Source organism: Dipodomys spectabilis, unplaced genomic scaffold (genome assembly GCF_019054845.1).
Source record: "Dipodomys spectabilis isolate Male_0828 unplaced genomic scaffold, ASM1905484v1 ptg000127l, whole genome shotgun sequence".
In the NCBI taxonomy this organism is placed as follows: Eukaryota; Metazoa; Chordata; class Mammalia; order Rodentia; family Heteromyidae; genus Dipodomys; species Dipodomys spectabilis.
Window position 1 is genome coordinate 3,112,105 of NW_024870804.1, and position 20,912 is coordinate 3,133,016.

General features: G+C 43.1%; 2 protein-coding genes across 3 annotated transcripts in view; one reads left to right on the forward strand and one right to left on the reverse strand.

Moving 5' to 3' along the window:
- The window catches only part of Usp31 (ubiquitin specific peptidase 31), a 65,221-nt gene that overhangs the window by 26,215 nt on the left and 18,094 nt on the right, over nucleotides 1-20,912 (reverse strand). For both annotated transcript variants that reach the window (XR_006148906.1, XM_042689834.1), the window contains exons 2-6: nucleotides 6,659-6,796; nucleotides 5,205-5,293; nucleotides 5,027-5,119; nucleotides 4,457-4,592; nucleotides 988-1,132 (exon numbers count right to left, since the gene is read on the reverse strand). Coding sequence is in view for 1 of the 2 variants with exons in the window: in XM_042689834.1 (XP_042545768.1) it covers nucleotides 988-1,132; nucleotides 4,457-4,592; nucleotides 5,027-5,119; nucleotides 5,205-5,293; nucleotides 6,659-6,796 (601 nt within the window). In the remaining variant the exon portion in view is untranslated. The remainder of the gene's footprint in view (nucleotides 1-987; nucleotides 1,133-4,456; nucleotides 4,593-5,026; nucleotides 5,120-5,204; nucleotides 5,294-6,658; nucleotides 6,797-20,912) is intronic.
- Nucleotides 8,693-9,126, forward strand: LOC122116182 (10 kDa heat shock protein, mitochondrial-like). Its single transcript, XM_042689835.1, has one exon. The coding sequence runs from the start codon at nucleotides 8,745-8,747 to the stop codon at nucleotides 9,051-9,053; it is 309 nt and encodes a 102-aa protein (XP_042545769.1). The 5' UTR covers nucleotides 8,693-8,744; the 3' UTR covers nucleotides 9,054-9,126.

Consider the following 20,912-nt stretch of genomic DNA (forward strand, 5'->3'; position numbering starts at 1 on the left):
ATCAATATCATAATAACTCCAAAAAAGAGACTAAAGTAAAAATGGCTTCCAAAAAAGTATACATTAGCAGAGTTCTATGAATAAATAAGTAACATAAAAATCAAGCAACATATGATTTGTTATTAATATATATCAACACAACCCAGCACTGGTGGCTCACAACCATAATCCTACCTACTAGAAAGCTAAGATCTAAGAATTGTGGTTTGAAGTCAGCCCAGACAGAAAAGTCCCTGAGACTCTTTTTTTTCCTTTTTTTTTTGGTTGGTCCTGGGGCTTGAACTTTAGGCTTGGGCGCTGACCCTCAGCTCTTTAGCTCAAGGTGAGTGCTCTACCGCTTAAGCTACAGTGCCACTTCCAGTTTTCTAGTGGTTTATTGGAGGCTGGCTTTGAACCATGATCCTCAGAGCTCAGCCTCCTGAGTAGCTAGGATTACAGGTGTGAGCTACCAGCGCCCGGCTTCCCTGAACCTCTTCTCTCAAGTAACCACCAAAAAGCCCAAAGTGTAGCTGTGGGTCAACTGGTAGAATGCTAGCCTGGAGCAAAACACAAAAAAAGCTCAAGGCATAGCACTCAGGCCCTGAGTTCAAGCCCCAGGACCAGCACATGCACATACAGGCACACACACATATGCACACACATGCACATGTAGCTACAAAAAAGCGCAGATAAGGAGAGACAGATAGCACCTTTATGCAATATCAAAATGTGTGAAAATTATACAATGAACAGTTGAAGGGTCAGATGTTCAATACAGAGGAGTCAGGTTTGGAGTCCAAAAAGATCACCACTGGCTACAAGAGAAATAGGGATTTGACTGGACACAAGAAAACTGACAGACATAAGGAAATGAAAATGGAAAAGACAGCAGTATGTACCTTTACTATAATCCTGAAAAAGAACTGCACTGTCACAGAATACTTGAAGGGATAAACAGTGGTCAGCTCTGCACACTCGGGTGCATTATGGAAACAAGTGTGCCTTTACCTCTTTGACTGAGAATTCCTTCAGGCCTAAATATTTCTGGAGTCTCAAAGGCAAAAATGCAGTCACTTTCATGGACAGTCTCCAGGTCGTCTGTATCACAAAAGGAACGATGGAACCCATCATAGTACATTTCTGTTAACACAATCTAGAAAAACGGGGAAAATGTCAACAGTTGCATAAAACTGGAGCTTCGACATGCAATGATCTCCCAATTGTACCATGAAACTTCTCAGGAGTTGGTAGTGCTCTCAGAGTGCTATGAAATGATTATACTTGCCTTTAGTGAGAGAATCTTAGGACAATATCTGGCCTAATTCTGTAACTTACTACACTCTGATTTCAGAACTCCACAGCACTAAATGCATAACTGCTTTAAGCTGGAATAAAAAACAGAGCAAGAAGCAGCACCTAACCCCCTTGCCTTTACAGCAGGGAGAGAAAGAAAGTCTCAAGACTCACACTATTCAGGCCCCATGGAGAGAGGAGAATCCACATCTGACGTTCTTTATATATCATTACATTTTCCTCTTCTCAAGTTAAAAATGCCAAACAAATATGGACATCCATATTAGAGAAAAAAATGAAATCAAGTCATATGACCAGCAATAAGAATAATTAGTACACTAAAGACCTACTAATACTATGAAACTCTTAAAGAGAATGAGCTAGATATATTTGCACTAGCAAGAGGCAATCGAAGTAAACACCCATGAAGGTAAAGAACAATCTAAACAAGTAATTCCACCTTTAGAAACTAATGGTAGTTACTACTAAGCTAACTAGTATTTTCACAGAGGAAAATCTGAATGAACACTAGTGTTAAAGCTTGCAGTCCTGAGTACTGAGTGCCTTTCCCTTTCCTGGCTGTACATGTGAAATGGGAACAATGACTTCTAGGCACTTTACAGATTGCAGAGAAAGCGGAGCTGGGGCAGAACACTGCAGACATCTAGAGCCTCATTTCCCACCCAGCAGCAGTGACCAGGGGAAAAGCACTGTGATAGATAAGGAGGTTCCCAGTCGTGGTCAGCCACCAACCAGCCCTGCAGCCCTGAACCAGGCACATGGCTTCTATGGGCCTCCTTCAACAATAAGGAGGGGAAGACTGTCCTGCACTTCTAAGGTTCCCCACCAGTACTAGCATTCTGGAAGACTATGAGCTGAAAAGGGCTGGTGACATAGACGAGGAAAAATGTTCCAGGAAAATGTTCCCTTCTAATTAATTTAATGGCTATGATCTTTTTCTGCTGGTAAACTTGCAAGTACAATTCATTGTCCAGCAAACTGAGGTCAAAAGCAAAGCTATACTTATTCCACCCATTTAAAGCCAGCAGCAAAACTTTAGACATATATCTTATCTGTCTTGGACATTACCACAGCCTGCCTCCTCTATCTTGCCTCATCCTGGAGGGAAGAGGAGTCAAGGGGCTCTTCAGAGCAGGAAGAATGTGAACACTATCAATGTGCCAGTACCTGGCCTGTGAAAACATGACAGATTTGCTGTATTAGGGTAACACTGCTGACCGTATTTGTTTTACCTTCCCAAATTGAGGTCATAGGAGGCCAAAGTACAAAACACCTTTATCATGCAATCATGCAAGTGTACATAGTAGCTTCCAGAAGCTATATAGGGAAAAACTATTTAGGCTCTAAGTTATCTTTTACTTGGTAAATCCAAAATAAGAAATGTCTTTCCCCAAGTGGCTCATGCCTATAATCCTAGCTATTCAGAAGGCTGAAATCTTAAGGATCATGGTTCAAATCTAGCCTGTAGAGGAAAGTCCATGAGATTCTTATCTCCAAATAATTACCAAAAAAGCTGAAGTGGAGCTATGGCTCAAATGGTAGAGCATTAACCTTGAGCACAAAAGCTCAAGGAAAGTGCCCAGACCCTGTATCAGGCCCTGAGTTCAAGCCTCAGGACTGGACTGGAAAAAAAGAAAAAGAAAAAGGAAAAGGAAAAGGAAAAGGAAAAGGGAAGGAAGGAAGGAAGGAAGGAAGGAAGGAAGGAAGGAAGGAAGGAAGGAAGGAAGGAAGGAAGGAAGGAAGGAAGGAAGGAAGGAAGGAAGGAAAAAGAAAGAAAGGAAGGAAGGAAGGAAGGAAGGAAGGAAGGAAGGAAGGAAGGAAGGAAGGAAGGAAGGAAGGAAGGAAGGAAGGAAGGAAGGTCTTTCAGATAAAAATCATAATAGTGTGGGAGCTGGGAAGGTGGCTCAGTGGTAGAGCGCTTGCCTTGCATGCATGAGGCCCTGGGTTCGATTCCTCAGCACCACATAAGCAAAAAGAAAAAAGCCGGAAGTGGCACTATGGCTCAAGTGGTAGAGCGCTAGCCTTGAGCTGAAGAGCTGAGGGACGGCGCCCAGGCCCAGAGTTCAGGCCCCATGCAGACCAAAAAAATAATAATAATAATAAAAATCATAATAGTGTATTGAGTAAGAACTGTATATAATAATGTCGTCATAAACATGACAAAAGTATTTTGAATTTAAATATAAACCACTTACCAAAAGTGCCCCATCTCTAACAAAGAAGGGAGATACAACTTTCCCTTATTTAAACAAGATCAGAGACGCTGGTCTAGTTCCTCTAAGACATGGAACAGGGTATAGCCCAGTGGTAGAGCACTTACACAACATGCAGCAGGTCCTGGGTTCAACCCAAGCACCACAGATGGACATGCACTGCACACAGAACTGGCAAGATGTCCACTGCCAATACTGCAATGGAAAAGAGGCTTTACAGTCACTGCTTCCTAAGCCTCTCTATCAATCACCACAGGATGCTCCTTCCATTGGCCATAGACTCATCCTCAGAAGTGACTTGCAAAGGGTTCAGTCATCATACACTGAGAAAAGCTCCAAGGTCTCCATGTAAGGCCACAGCTTTTCCTTCCTCAAACATATCTCCATGTCTTGAGATGACAGCTGGCCCACTCTACAGTAACTGCTCACCCTGAAAACTCAGACCAGAGTTTAAAGGTTGTTTAAAAAAACTTGTGCTAGGGCTGGGAAGGTGGTTCAGTGGTAGAGCACTTGCCTTGCATGCCTGAGGCCCAGGGTTCAATTCCTCAGAACCACATAAGCAAAAAGAAAAAAGCCGGAAGTGGTGCTGTGGCTCAAGTGGTAGAGTGCTAGCCTTGAGCTCAAGAGCTGAGGGACAGTGCCCAGGCCCAGAGTTCAGGCCCCATGACCGGACCCAAAGCAAAACCAAACAACAACAATAACAAAAAAAACCTGTGCTCAAGTTACTGGGTATGTTTGTGTCTGTGTGTATAGACAATGAAAGGAAACATAAAAAATCTTTTCTACATATTTTACTCTCTTGGGTCTTGATTTTTTTTTTTTACCCTCAACACTAAATGCAAATGGTTTTCAATCTCAAATATATTTGGCAGAGATTTGTAAGAAATCCCAGAAAATCAGAAAGTAGCACTTCTGAAGCTTGAGTGAAGCTGTCTCAGCAGGGTAATTACCTGATCAGTGGGGATCTTTGTCTCCACAGATACTGCTTCCCGAAGTCTAGCGACAGTCCCAGACAGAGGTACAGCCACACCAATCCTCATGCAGTGGGAGCATTTCCCTTGATACACTACGGTGACATAGAGAGGCCTGTACAGATCAAATCAGATCTTCTCATTAGTCACTAAAATATACAAGAAGTGAAACAAATCTGACCTGAAACCCACACAAACACCTAAGCTAACCAATACCTTTATTTGGAAGACATGGAAACATTCACTTGGATTTGAGAACTATCCAACAGTAATCAAGAGATCTTTAGAAAAGGAAATCTTCATAAAACAAAAATCTAACATAGTCATAGTTCTGTCCTGTAAATGTTCCTTAAAACAGCCTAATTCATGGAAATTTTGAGAAACAATAGAAATAAATCAACTAGAAGTACCACGTAAAGTCTCTATCCCCTAGATGTGTGAACTTTAACAATGTCTGTGTTCAAATTAGCATCAAACCTATTAGATATCTAAATAAGCCAGCCAATCTACAGGAGCCTACCGAGGAAACTTTACTAAGTCTGTTCTTACCTTGTGTGGGGCAGAGGAATTGGCAAAGAAATGCAGAGGAAAGGGTCAAAAGTGTTGCTCTGCTTCTGACAGTGAGGACATGTCAAAGAAGATCTTTGAAAATAAAAATTTAATAAGACACATTAAAATCATATGTGAAACAGAAAAAAAAACAAGAAAACATTTTATTTGCTCATACCTGTACTGGGCTTGAAAAAGTTCTTGTACAAAAGTGCTACACACAGGAAAAGATGGTCCCTCGGGCATCATATCTGTCTCTGATGGAGGCTATAAAAAAGAAGTAGCAATTCTTGTTGAAGATGAGCCTAAAGAGACTTCCCTAGCAAGCTGTATTTGGAGGAGGTGCTTCGGTGCAGACACCTGCTGCTACAGGAACTAGAGAACAGCAACAGCCTGTGGGCTACCTCCAGAGACTCTGCCGCTAACCCTGTTCATCCACCTCTAATCCAGGCAGCTCTCCTGCCCCAGCAGGCCCCTCAAAGCCCCACTGTAACCTTGCCACGACATAATTCCAACCACTCTGGAAGTCCCAACCTGTCCCCATGTCTAAATTCTCCAGCACCTATTAGCTGTGCTGTTCATTCTGACACCTAATCATACTCTGCCTCACATGAGATTCAACTTTTCATGTCCTTTTACTTCACGAGTTATGAGCACCTGCTGCCACATGCAGAGGGCAGTGTACAAGACATCCGGATACAAGAGAAGCGATGCTTGGGGCCTGGCGTTGAGGATGTCTCACCGTGGCTGGCATCAGCCGCAGACATATAATCATGACAGTGTGGTACTCAGCACAAAAGGATCTTGAACCAGAATAATTTAGCAACTTAGCAAAACTAGAAATTTAAAGTGTGAAGCACAGAGGAGAATCAAAACCTTTATAACCTAAGTAACTTTTTTTTGTTTTGTTTTGGGGTTTTTTTGTTGTTTTTGTTTTTGTGGTCGTGGGTCTTGAACTCTGGGCCTGGGCACTGTCCCTCAGCTCTTCAGCTCAAGGCGAGCGCTCTACCACTTGAGCCACAGCGCCACTTCCTGTTTTCTGGTGGTTAATTGGAGATATAGAATCTCATGGACTTTCTTGCCCAGGCTGGCTTTGAACCACAATCCTCAGAAATCGGCCTCCTGACTAGCTAGGGTTATAGGTATAAGCCACCGGCACCTGGCTAAGTAACTCTTTAGTCTCAATTTTTTTCCCACTATATAAACCACTTTGGCCATCACAGTAAGGGCTACATGAACAGAATCTGAGTATGAATCATTATAGTTCTAGTAAGGACATTAGGAGGTTTAAGTTTCTATGCTCAAAGCCAATTCTACCAGCAGAGACAACCATAATTCCCCTTTTGATTGTGTATGTGTATGTGTTTCAATGTATCTTACTAGAATACAAAGCAAATGGTTCCCCCTCAGCCAACTCTGTCTGAGTTCCTCAAGGACAGTATCTTAATGTACCTTAATGGAAGTACATGGTACACAAGGTGGAATGTCCCTGTACGTATCACCAAGAGCTTAGTGTATGTCACCCTATTAACTAAGTGCAGCAAGTAGGGCTTGGGAGGGGACTTTCCACTCCTCTTCCTGGGTTCCCAGCTGCTCCCTGCTCTGCGTGCCCTAGGCAGCACGCATCCTCACCTTCAGAGGAGGCTGGCCACTCTCCTTTATGGCATGATTGAGGTCTTCGTGAACTCGGTCCAAAAGCCACAGCAGAAACTCCTGGGCGTCATGCTGGGAATTTCCACGATACTGCAGTGCATTCTTTGACACAATACTCTATGCAAATAAATAAGTCTGCATGAGTTCCTGGCTGTGAGAGAAAACTACTTCTCATAATCCCTATAAAGACATACACGATCTCCAAGGTATTGGAGAGTACGTCCCAGAATAATAGCAGTGTAAAAACAGATGTTTAATGTAGACACATGTACTGAAAACCTTCAAGTGCTCTCAACTGGTCACCCTACTTTCTAGAGTATATTTGAAGGAAACCATTAGAACAGAATGCCAAGGCTCCTAAGAAAACAGTCACCAGGTTTGTAACAGCAACACATCAAGAATAAGATAGCATCTGAGATTACAGCACAACTATAGGACATAATCATAATCTAAACAATACACCTGTATTGTGAAAAAAGCTGGAAACAGTTAAGGTATGGGTGTTTAAAACTATGAACACAGACCCATACATACAGAGAAAAAGTTTTAAAAATGAAACATACTAGGATATCCAGTTTCATCTCTGGGAGAGAATTACAAGTGCTCGTCTTACTTTTCATATTTTCTATGATGATATATATTACATAATAAAGTAGTTAACTTTTTCGTGTGCCGGTACTGAGGCTTGAACTCAAAACTTCACTCTTAATTGGCTTTTTCTCTCAAGGTTGATGCTCTACCACTTGAGCCATACTTCCACTTCTGGCTATTTGCTACTTAATTGGAGTTAAGAGTCTCACAGACTTTTCTACTTTTCTACCTTTGTCCAGGCTAGCTTTGAATTGAAATCTCAAATCACAGCCTCTTGAGTAGCTATGATTACAGGTATGAGCCACTAGCCCCCAGCAAATAGTTAACAATTTTGTCTCAAACTTTACAGTACGGTTTACACTAATTTTCTTTATATATCTTGTTTTGGGAGACAGGCTCTTACTATGCATCCCAGGTAAGACTCAAACTCTCAATCCTTCTACTTGAACCTCATGAGGGCTGGTATTACAAATGTGTGCCATTAGAGCCAACTTTATTTTTCTGGGTTTAAACTAATTTTGTTAAAATGCTAAATTTTTATGTAAGCTGCAAGACATCTTCTGGATTCATTATCTGTTTAAGAAAGAGGTAATAGAAGCCCTGATGAGAGAGATAGGGTAGAGTTGAAAATTCAAGAATAGCAGGATGGACATAATGTGGTAGGAGGCACATTTCTCACAGTGAGTGCAAAGCTATCCACAAACAGGAAGAGAAGGCTCTAGTATGAACTCATGTTTAGTTTATATGCATAAAGACAGGTTAAGTAACTACCTTTACACACTTGGGTTTGTACTTGTGCATCTTTCTCAGTTGTTTATGGAAAGGCACAGAAGCACGGATACCATCCATCCTATCAAGCAGCAGACACAGCCCATGGTTCTTGTTCTCCAGGACCACAACCATTACCCAGAAACAGCATTTCCTAAGGAAATGGCTGATTCTAGGACAAGGAGTCTGCCTGTGAAGAGAGCCAGGAACCAACTAAAGGCTCCCAATAACCAAAGCTAGAACACTTGTAGCAATGAAAGAAATAACATGGATTAGAATCCACCATGTAAAATCAATGCATCTATCGTGACATTAACTAAATGTCTGAATGACCAAAACAGGTAACAGAAAAATCTTCCCTACAGCAGAATCCAAACTATGGTATACTGCTAATCACCCGCTCCAGAAGGTGCCATTTATTGCCCCATAGTGACGATGGACTATAATTGACTTGCTTCCAAAGAGCAAATACAGAAAGCCAGCAAGATACTCCAAGAAAATCAGGAGAATGAAGTCCCAAGAGTTAAGTGAAGAGTTTCACAGAATAGAGAAAGATCACTGGCATTAGAAGCAAAGAAAGATAAAGCAAGCCAAAAACTAAAAGCTGTCTATGGTGTTTCCCAGTAAGATGATAATAACAGAGATGAAGGTCTCTCCTTGCAGCGTCGGCGTGAGAGCAGAGTCCGAGTGGCGACCGCGGAGAGTCATGGCCGGACAAGCATTTAGGAAGTTCATTCCTCTGTTTGACCGAGTGCTGGTCGAAAGGAGTGCAGCTGAAACTGTGACCAAAGGAGGCATTATGCTTCCAGAAAAGTCTCAAGGAAAAGTATTGCAAGCCACCGTAGTGGCTGTGGGATCGGGCTCTAAAGGAAAGGGTGGAGAGATTCAGCCAGTTAGTGTGAAAGTGGGTGATAAAGTTCTTCTCCCAGAAAATGGAGGCACCAAAGTAGTTCTAGATGACAAGGATTATTTCTTATTTAGGGATGGTGACATTCTTGGGAAGTATGTAGAGTGAATACATCACTAAAATGGCATCCTGTGAAGCTGCCCATTCCATGGAAGTTCTGAGGTCTTTCATCATGCAAATAATTTCCATATCTCCCTTTTATAATAAACTGATGGTAACTAAGCTAATGGAAAAAAAAAATAACAGAGATGAAAAAGGCACAGATTTTCAACTTAATTTGAACTATCATACTTGATCGGTTAGATCTTGAATCACAAGAAGTTGATATAAAAGCCATCTGGATATGTTTTCTAAGACTTGAGACTCAGACTGAGGTGGAATCAAAGAATGTCAGTGGACACAGTGAAGGAGGGAAGGGTTATCAGTGACTAGGAAGAAGGCACAGGCGCCACCTCACGAACAGGCCCACAGAGGAGGCAGCAAGGTGCAGGGAAAGCCTTCACCATATACACTTCCACCACACAGAGGCCACCAGTCACCCACATCGCCAAATCCAGCTTCTTCCGTGCCCCCAACTCAGTCTCTCAGAAGCACTTGGACACCTTTCTCCATTGTGAATGGGTGGCTTGTGGCCTGATATCCCCTCATTTAGCAGACTCAAAACCAAAGCCAATAAAAGAATGTGAGCTAGACAAAAAGAGAAGATGACCTCATTTTTTTTAACTAGACCACTTTTTTTTAAGACATCATTAACACTAGTAGTTACACCTGTGGCTGACTCAGGCTGGGAGAGAAATGGGTGTCTGGTAACCCCAGACTGAGAGCACTAGACAGAAAGCCAGGGATCAAACCAGGTTTTCAGTGTCTAGCTTAGGAGGCTAATAAAATAAGGAACAGAGGAAGAAATTGGGGGCTACAGAGTTTTGAATAGGGCTGAGTCTACGACACCCATTCCCATCATCCCACACAAGGCTAAGGTTAGGTCTGGTGTTCAGGAAAGCAATCCAAGTGGGCAACTTAAATGAGGAGAGCACAGAACCATCATTTGAGAATAGCGGGCACCATCTAGTAAGAAAGGGCATGCCATAGGAAAGGAGCATCCCATTACCAGGCAGCAGGGGCTCACACCTGTTATCTCTTCTAGTCAAGAGGCTGAAATCTGGAGTACTGCAGTTCAAATCCAGCCCAGGCAGGAAAAAAAAAATCTGTAAGACTCCATTTGCATGTAACCAATAAAATTCAGACTGGAGGGTTGGGTCAAGTGGTAGGGCACCAGCCAGGAGTAACAAAGCTGAGAACACAAGGCACCAAGTTCAAGCCTTGAAATGTCCTCCCCCATGAAAACAGAGGCATGTGTAGCATCTACAAGTAAGAGGGGAGACCTCCAAGAAGATGGAAGCCATGTGCAAACCACTGTGGGAAAGCAATGGGACATGTCCTTTGGGGCAAATGAGAGGGCTTGCTTTGTGTCATCTTGAGCAAGCTGAGTTGGAATCAAAAGGGCTACAAGAGAAGGGACAACTAACAGGGACGACTGTCCACTACACAAAGCTGAGTTAAAAGGAGAAAAAAAAAAAAAGATGCTACCGGGATCTGACAATGAAAGCCACAGCTGATGGAAAGAAGAAACCTCGGAATTCTTCCATTCAGGGAAGGGGGGCTTCAAAAACAGGCAGAGGAATTTGCCTTCAAGAGAAAATAGGGAGACAGGAGACAAGCAGGCAAGGACCTATCTTAGTCCTAGTCTTAATAGAGAGATAATGACAGGCCTCAGAGGATAGAGTTGGGTCATACTAACCACCAGAAGCACAACAAACCTCTCTTCTAAAAGCTCTAATTTTTTTTTGAAATAGGAAAAAAAAAATGAGAGCAAACAGTTAACAGCCTATGCATCTACCCCCCCACAAAAAAACAAATTAGCTGAAATCAAACTCCTCATTGTGCATCAAAGTCAATGTTTTATACGCAGTGTCCATTCCAGGAGGGACCTGGCATTCTTCATCAGGTCTGAACTAAATTTAGTTATGCCTCTTGCCACTGCCCCCTCCACTCCTGTGGAATCCTCACCAATCTCTGGGACTAAGGCACTGCACTAGTTGCTGTGCTAGGCTGCTGAATAAGACTTCTACTGGGCAAGACTAAACAGGCCCCTGGACTTCCTCAACCCTCCTAAGTAGGCACAACGCTGCCAGCCCAAATCTTCACCCAAACTCTATCTAGTGGGCAGTTTGGTTTATGTCTGAGTCACATCTGATGTGGCTTTGATTTGCTGTCTATGATTTTTTTTTTTTTACTTACTAAAGCTTCTTACTGCAGCTTTTCTAAAGTTGATCATCACTGCCATCTATAAAAAGCAGCTTTGCTACTCTAATATTGAAATTATTCAAGTATGTGGTTTCCATGAAAAATGAAATGTAGGCCTTCTTCAAATTAGTCCTATATATTTGAGTCTGCTTTACAAAATTTGGGTATAGTGTTTCCATTTGGAAAAATATTAAACTGTCTATTGGCTTAAATCTTGTATGTATTACTATGTATAAATGTAACCACTGCTCCAATCTTCTTCTCAGTAATGGCTCTAAATACCAAAATACTTGCAGGGTTTTATAATTTCAAAACGTTTTTTTCAATCCTTCAAAGAGATAACATTTTTATCTTAAATACAAACAGTGGGTTAGAATCACAGCTCAGGAAAGATGGCGGTTGTAAAATCTACACAGCTGGAGCTATGTAACTGGACCTGAGGTCCTTTCTTCCCACAGAGCCCCAGGCAAGAGAAAGCAGCACTCAGGGTTCTAGAGAAGGCACTGGCTGCTCCCAGACACCCCTCACTATCACCCGACCTGGGGGAAGACAACTCAACAGTGCTTTGGTGATTTCCTCTCACAGGAATCTGTTACGACTGACTGGGAGCTGGACTACACTTTGGGGGAGAAGGCAGCTTTTAAGACTCACCAAGCTACATTTAACAACTGGTTATTAGATTATTCTGTGTCTGTTTAGTATCCCCAGACAAAACAATTGTCCACTGGGTGTTGAAGTGAAAAGAAATCACCATTGTGAGGGTAAGAGAGTCAGTAAAGAAGAGCTTTGGGTATATGTGTGCATTGAGATTTCTCTTCCTTACATTCCTTCAGCTGGTGATGTGCTTCCCAAACGGTTGACACAGAAAGGGTTGTGCCTACTTAGGAGGGTTGAGGAAGTCCAGGGGCCTAGTTAGTCTTGCCCAGTAGAAGTCTTATTCAGCAGCTTAGCACAGCAACTAGTGCAGTGCCTTAGTCCCAGAGATTGGGGGGGATTCCACAGGAGTGGAGGGGGCAGTGGCAAGAGACATAACTGAATTTAGTTCAGCTCTGATGAAGAATGCCAGGTCCCTCCTGGAATGGACACTGCGTATAAAACATTTGCTTTGATGCACAATAAGAAGGTTTGATTTCAGTTAATTTGTTGTCTGTTTTTTGGGGGGTGGATGCATATGCTGTTAGCTGTTTTCTCTCATGTTTTTCCCATTAGAAATAAACAAGAAAGGCTTCAGAAAAGAGGTTTGTTGTGCTTCTGGTGGTTAGTATGACTCAACTATATTCTCTGAGAAAACTATAAAAACCACACTTTTCTCAATCTTTACCTTTTCAGTCTTATAAAATGCATTTATATGATGGCATTGCTTCATATTTTAATGATTTGTCTGATTCATCATCACTAATCATGTATATTAAAAATACATGGAAGCCAGGTGCAGGTGGCTCATGCCTGTAAGTCTAGCTACTCGGGAGGCTGAGACCTAAGGATCACAGTTCAAAGCCAGCCCAGACAGGAAAGTCCATGAGACTGTGATCTTCAATTAACCACCAGAAAACTGGAAGTGGCTCTGTGGCTCAAGTGGTAGAGCGCTTGCCTTGAGCTGATGAGCCCAGGGACAGCACCCAGGCCCACAGAGTTCAAGCCCCACAACCAACAACAACAACCAAAAAACAAACAAACAAACAAAAACATGGAAGTGGACAGCCAATGGCTGACACCTACAAAGAAGGTTGAAATCTAGGATCACAATTCAAAGCCAGCCGGGGCAGGAGAGTCATTGAGACTCTTACCTTCTATGAACCACCAAAAAGCCAGAAGTAGAGCTGTGGCTCGAGGGGTAAAGCACTATCCTTGAGCAAAAGATGTTCAAAGGACAGCACTGGGTCCCTGAGTTCAAGTCCCAGGCCCAGCCAAAAATAAAAAATTACAATATAAAGGATGGGATTTGGAGAATGGGTGACTATGGCACAAGACTTGCCACATGAAAAGCAGCACCAGAGGTGAAGTGGCCATGTGAACGGCACATGTGCTTCCTCCCAGTCTTCAGCTCGGAGGGGAGGCTGTTGGCTTCTAAGCACAAAGTCTAATGAGAAGTCACCAGACAGCGCACCCACTAGAGGAGGGGAAAGATGCACTAGGGACACTAAGCCTGGAATAGCCTCCACCCCACCCAACCCATCCTCTGCAGAGGAATGGTACTGGAGGAAAAGGAAAGATGAGAAAAGGGAGTAAGCTCCCATCTAGGATGAAAAGACAGCTCATGACAGCCACGCAACACTGCACTGGTATGTGGTCACAGGGAAAAGCATGCCACTCTAGATTCAGAGCCCCTTTACCCAGGCCTAACACAGGGCAGATCAAGTCTAAAGGTCCCTCATTCTCAAGTTCTGAGGAATGGCCTAGATTCAGATGACAGTGCTCTAAGGTAACTTCAGATTGCCAGTGAACCCATGTACTACAAGCACTTGGTGACAGGGACTGATTCTGAATAAAGATAAGAAAGGAAGGGGCCACTCCTAACCTAAAAGAAGTAGCTATAAGAAAGGGTTTACTACATTGCAACAAGTTATAACCAGTGTGTCAAAGCACAAAACTAAGGGTGGCAATATGGTCACGAGCCAGGACAAATAGAGGATACCCCTCCAGCCACAGCTCAGAAAGCTACATGGGTAGAGCCTCCCAAGTATTTAAAGGTGGTTGAACCTTTCCATGGAAAGGTGGCAGAAAGCAAATGGCTTGAGAGGCGGAGCCTTGGTCCACATCCCCTGGATGCATTTCATTGAGCTTCAACTACCTTTTCTGCAAGATAGGGATGATTTTTTTTTAGAAGGATGACTGTGAGACTTTAGTAAGGTCACAGATGCACTTTATAAACTCTAACTCTCTGTACAGATGTTATTAGTTAAGTTTGTAAAGCCAAGAAAAGAGAAAGGAAGGGGTTGGGAAGGTGGCTCAGTGGTAGAGCGCTTGCCTTGCATGCCTGAGGCCCTGGGTTCAATTCCTCAGCACCACATAAGCAGAAAAAGCCAGAAGTGGTGCTGTGGCTCAAGTGGTAGAGCGCTAGCCTTGAGCTGAAGAGCTGAGGACAGCGCCCAGGCCCAGAGTTCAGGCCCCAAAACCGGACCCAAAAAAAAAAAAAACAAGAGAAAGGAATCACCCTATGCTATCACATAATCCTAAAAACATCAAAGAGAACGACAAAAGGAGACAATCTCTAATCCACCATTCTCAATCCTGGCTGCCCCTCCAAATCACCTGGGAAACTTAAGAGAAATAAACAAAGAAAATCACCATGTCCTCACAGCAGTCCAAAGTACTGACTTAGCTGTGGTGCTGCTTGAGCATTGCTAGTTTATTCTCCAAGGATGACTGGGTTTTTTTTTCTTTAATTTACTGTGAAGGTGATGAATGGAGGGGTTGGGGGAAGGGTTACAATTACATAAGGTAATGAGCACATTCATTTTTAAACACTGTTACCCCCTCCTTCATTTTCTCCTGCTTACCCCTCCCCACTCAATGACTGTTTTCAAGATGCTATTCTCCTCAGGTGACAAGACAGACTGAGAACAATATGGCACACTGAGAAAGTTCTGGTGTTTCTCCTCCCAGAGCACCAGAACACCGAATGGCTCCCCAGACACAACTACATTCTACCACTTACCTCAAAGCAACAATAGTAAGTTATATCCACTGAGCACTGTCACTGTAGCAAACATGATACTGTTTACAGGTATGATTTCCTATCAAAATTCATCCCTAGGCAACTCATCATGCTACATGATTGCTTACAGATGAAAAAACTTGGCTTCAGACAAGTAACATGTCCAACGTCACCTCCACTCTTTGACTATTCACTCTTCAGTGTCATCTGACTTGATGTTCTTGAGCATAGTCCTTCTTCCATAAATAAAGGGGCTTTCCATGACTTGTTCCCCATTACCGTTCTGGGGCCATGCAAGGCTTAGGGGCTGTCATTCAGAATTCAAGTCTCTGCAGACAGGAAATCATGTGTTGGAGACTAAACTACAGCTGCATCCATCCTGAGGCTTCTGGGAGTTCGTTTTTAAATAAATCTCTGTTAATTAGTTTTATTAATTTGTTTTGTTTTTTTTTTTCCTATGACAGAAATGTGGTCCAGATAGCAGGGCACTGGAATTTCATGCCTGTAAATCTTAGCTACACAGGAGGTTGAGATCTAAGGTTCATGGTTCGGAGCCAGCCCAGGCAGGGAAGTCGATGAGACTCTCCAATTAACCACCAAAAAGCCAGAAGTGGAGCTGTGGCTCAGGTGGTAGAGTGCTAGCCTTTAGCAAAAATGCTAAGGCACTACACCCTGGTCCTGAGTTCAAGCCCTAACTCCAACAAAAGAAGGGAGAAACGGGAAGGAAGGGAGAAAGGAGGGGGTGGGTGGGGAGGGGAGAGGAATTTAACCCAGAAACAGAAATGTAGTTGGTCTACTAGAGATGTCATTACTTGATGAACAGGCAGAATGCACACTATGTGAGAAGATCAAGTCATAGCTTGTAAAAGCTCTCTCCTACCCCCACCCACCCCAGGAGCACAAGAGAGAGGAACTCAGGCCTTCCACAGTACCATCTGGCTTCCAGCAAATGCAAAGCAACCTCCTCACCTCACAACGCCCACAATTCTGCCAGTTCTTGCAACATACTCTGAGGGGCCAAGATTAGAGGGCTCCCAAGTGAAAGTGTGTTTATGTAACCAACTAAGCAGCCTAAGAAACTCAAAAGTGTCTTCTTGTTGGTCTCCTTCTTGTTTCTAATATAATATACAATTCTTCCCATAAAGAAAGCGCTCGCTCAGTCTTTTGAAAGAGACAGAGAAAGAGAGAGAGAGAGAAGCCAGGCACTGATATCTCACATCTATAATCTTAGCTACTCAAGAGGCTGAGAGATCTGAAGATCAGGGTTCAAAGCCAGCCAGGGCAGAAAAGTCCCCATGAAACTCTTAGCTCCAATTAACCATTCCAAAGCCAGAAATGTCACTGTGGCTCAAGTGGTAGAGAGAGCAGTAGCCTAGAGCACAAAGAGGCTCAGAGAACAGTGTCCAGGCCCTGAATTCAAGCTCCACAACCAACAACAACGCCCCCCCCCAAAAAAAAAAAACCCACCAAGGTGGGAAATTTTGGCTTACAATCAAAAAGCAAACAGCCAAGCCTTAGACAAGAGAAGGGAAGTATAATAATCTGAAACAGAAGTTGAAACATAAAAATGGAAAAATCCATCTAAATAGCTAGGAAATCATTATATACTTCTACCATGGAACATTACAAATGTTTTTAAAGTATCAAATCATATACCTTAAAAAATATACCATTTTAAAACTTCAATGTTGATAAAGCAAAAACCTGACAGATCTATCTACACAGTCCTAAACCAAAGTGTTCTGCCTTATAGTAATACTAAAGTAATGCTAAACTCAAAGCCCAAACCAACCTCTGGGAAAAACTGACAGCTGCCAACATCACAGAAACATGTGTTAAGGAGAAAGAAGAGCCACCCTTCCTTCCTTCCTTCCTTCTCCCAGGGATCTCTGCAGGCCATTCTGGCTGGCCAGGGGCTGGGAGGTGAAGAAAGGCTTTGCCCTAGGAAGAATGACACTAGCACTGGATTGTCCATTTCCTGAAAGTGGAAATAAAGGAAGATGGCTTGGACCAGGAACTCAGCACAGAGTCCAGTGGTACGCCTGGCAGTGGCATTTCTCTCTGTGGTAAAGTGGCTGTTAATCTTGGGAGTGGAAGAAGGGGGAAGGGGGAGGAGACAAGGAAGGGGAGGAGTAAGGGGGAGGAGGACAGAGGGAGAGGGAAGAGAGGAACATACACAGAGAACACCCTCTGGAGACTGTTTCCACAACCCTGCAGATACCACAATCTCAGATGCTCAGATCACTTATATAAGACAGCAATTTGCATATAACCATAAATTATCTCTAGGTTACTTACGATAATACAACACACTGTCAATAGCTAATATACTACTGTGTTTAGAGAATAGTTAACGGGAAACAAGGTCACACATGCTCAGTACAGATGTAACTGTTTCCCTAGGCAGAACCCAGATTAATAGACGATGTACTAGATTACTTTGTGTGCACACACACACACACACAGTGTATACCCTCTTGACTTTGAATATGATACCTTACAGCAGACCTACAATGTTTTTGACTAGATTTTATGAGGGGATCCAAACTATTCTAGAAATACTCTTTCTTTTGAAGCATTATTCCACTGTTGCATTTTTGTAACTGAAACCTGTATCAGTAGTAACCCAGAGCTATTCAAAAGCAGCTGCAGCGAGTTCCACTAGACAACATGCTGATCATTACCCATAAACAGGGTGCTCCTAGGGAATCTTAATTCACAGAAGATGCTCTCAGACCTGAGCTGCTGCTCCCTCCCTTCCACACCAAACACAGCACACCTGTTCTTTCAACTACACCACAAGTATCTGATGGCACAAAAAGCCCAAATGAAGACCTCTAGCTTACTAGCTCATCTTTTTCTAGTACGGTACAATTTAGAATTTTCCCAGCCCTGGCTTGGTCTGGCTTGGCATGACCTGACCCAATCTTGACCCTCTAGTCAGTTCAGGCCGTGGTCTTCTGCCTCAAAATGAGGTGCTAAATGAAAGGGCGTGTCTTGTGAAATGGGAACACAGTAATACCCTAGTGTGAAAACCTTACTATCTTATAGGTAAGTCCACTCTAAAAGAAGACAAAAGATTAACTTGAGCTGAGGAGGAACTCACACATAGCTGGTAGAAAAGAAAAAAGTGCCGCCATGTTGGAAAGGAGTCTTCTGAGAACACCTCGACTGAACAGTCGCCACAGGACACAGCAATTCAGTTCTATTCTGCTCTAGCAGATACTCAAGGGAAGTGAAAACATACCAGCATACCTACAAAAATTTGTTTGCAAATACACAGAGCAGAGCATCATTATTCCAAACAGCATTTAACTCATAATAGAGTTCAAGAACAGATTAATTTGACCAATAGTGTTAGAGGCCATGAAAGCAGCTGCTTTTGGGGAGGAGGGAGAAGATGGAACAGAGCAGTGATGACTTCTACTTTTTGCCTGGGTGACAAATGATCACTTCAAGAAAATTCATCAAGCTATATACTAGATTTGTGTACTCTGGATGTACACCAGCCTTTAAAGGTTTAAAAGAAGTATGTTGGTTTAGAGCCAATGCTGTCTGTCTCTATCCAGCTACTTAGGGGAAAAGTGCAGAGGTGAGCAAGTGGGAGGGAGACTCCAGAGGCGGGATAAGCATGAGCACACTAAGCAAGGCAGCCCAGGGAGGTTGGGAGGAGATGGGGAACGAGGAATGGGGAGCAAGAGGCAGGAGAGTCCACAACCATCTCCTGCCTCCACAGTCCACTGGCCCTAGAGGGAAACTCCTTATGGCAGGCGGGGAGCTCTGCAGAGGGCGCGCACATTGGAGACCTTAACCAAGGACAGAGCAAAGTACATCTAGGACCTTTTCCCTGGGAAAGTCGTATGTACTGCATGAGATACAGCCATCTATTCCATTTAAAAAGAAAAAGAAAAGGCTGAAATGTTAAATAAAGATAGTCCATGTTCAAATAAATAATTAGCTGGAAAGCTGCCATGTAAAAAGTTACTGCTGGGTTTTTTAAAAAAAAAAGATCCCAGACAATACAGTAAGCAGTAAGTGGTATTCATATCACACTAAGAACCACGGTACTGGGGGACAGTCACCTCAGCAAGTCACCCAGCATTTTACACTGGAGAAAAAGATACCATCCCTTCAAAAGAAAAATCACCAGTTCCAAACCCAAAACACATGATGTGCCTGATCAAAGAGAAGCCACCAACCAATGATGACTACAAGGCTGGACCAGGAGAAAATATATGAAGTACTTTTCTCTTCAGTATCTAACTGTAATGGCCTTTTGCAGGATCTTCCATAGCTTTGTACAACTAGGGTCATTTTCCTGCTAAAATGTTTCCATCACTCAGGTGCAAAGGGACCACTAAATGTCACCCTCTGAAAGGCTGGAACCTCCAAACAGCAATGGAAAGGAAAATAAAGAAACAGGTTCAGTGCCTTGGTCAAGATCTCAGTGCACCAGCATTCTGACCAAATTCAAAATGCATGGGGCTCACAGATGAACCCAAGGGGAGAAGACCACCCCCACCCCTGCACCCACTCCCTAGCCATTCTCCTGTGCCAATGACCAAAGCTGAGAATCCTGAATCCAGGAAGGGGTAGGAATAACAAGAGCCTAAACAGATGCCTGCACCACAATAAGAGCCTGAAGAGGACCTAACCCCTCTTTCCGTGAGCTAGAAAGCTGCCAAGTCTTCTCTTTTCTCTCTTCCTGTCAAATTCAAAATTCTGAAATTATTAACTAGTGACTATTTTCCATGAGTGGTAGCTTTTAGTCTGTCTTGGTACCCTACTTTATTATAACGTTAAGGAGAGTTACTATGTTAAAAGGAGACTATACTTCAGGGTAAGACTGAAGAGTATTCTGACCTCCTAAGAAAGAACTGGAAGCCAATGTTGCCTGCCTTTATTCTTCCCTCACTCTCACATGCGCGCACGCGCGTGCACACACACATACACACACACACAAATACATATGTGTGCATGGAAGGAAAGGAGAGAGGGAGGAGGGAGAGAGAGCGAGAGGAACACAGGAGATCTGACAAAACATTGATGTAAGTTTTCCTTAGGTGCGTTATAGCATTATGATTTATGAAGCATCTTTAGAGAAATAGACTGAAATTCTTATCAAACACATTTGGAATGTGCTCCAAAGTCTGTGGGATGCTACAGTTATGCAGACGAAGTAAGATTATTGACAAATGTTAACTGAGGAGGCTAGGAAGCAGGCACATGGGCTCATTATACTAGCCTCCCTCTGAAGTGCACATTGATTTATTGTCAGTCATGGGGCTTGAACTCTGGGCTTAGGTGCTGTCCCTGAGCTCTTCAGCTTAAAGTGAGCACTCTACCGCTTGAGCCACAGCGCCACTTCCTATGAGGAAGTTTTCTGAATGCTGACTACTGCTACTGCTGTTATTGTTATTATTTTACTATTTAAACACAACTAAAAGAGGAGTAGTATACAAGTACAAGAGAGTTAAGTTACATTCAAAGGAGGGATCTTCCAACCACAAGAGCTACAGAAAAGAATTCAGGGGGTGAGAAGGCAGTACTAGAGTTGAAACTCAGGGCTGTCCAGGAGCTTAGGAACTCTACCACTTCAATCACTCCTCCAAACCTTTTAGTTATTTTGGGGGATAGAATCTTGAATTTTTGTCCAGGACAGCTTGAACTGTGATCCTGTTATGCCTCCTGCATAGCTGGGATGACAAGCATGAACCACATCCCCCAGCTAAGGACATTTTTTTTGTTTTTTTTTTTGTCAGTAATGGTCCGTGAACTCTGGGCCTGGGTGCTGTCCCTCGGCTCTTTAGCTCAAGGCAAGCACTCTACCACTAGAGCCACAGCACCACTTCTGGTTTACTGAGTGGTTTATTGGAGATAGGGGTCTCACAGACTTTCCTGCCTGGGCTGACTTTGAACCGTGATCCTCAGATCTCAGCCTCCTGAATAGCTAGGATTACAGGCATGAGCCACTGGTGCCCGGCCCAGCTAAGGAAATTTTTTAA

Excerpts from the sequence above, each read along its gene's own strand:
- LOC122116182 (XM_042689835.1), top strand. The coding sequence starts at position 8,745 with ATGGCCGGACAAGCATTTAGGAAGTTCATTCCTCTGTTTGACCGAGTG.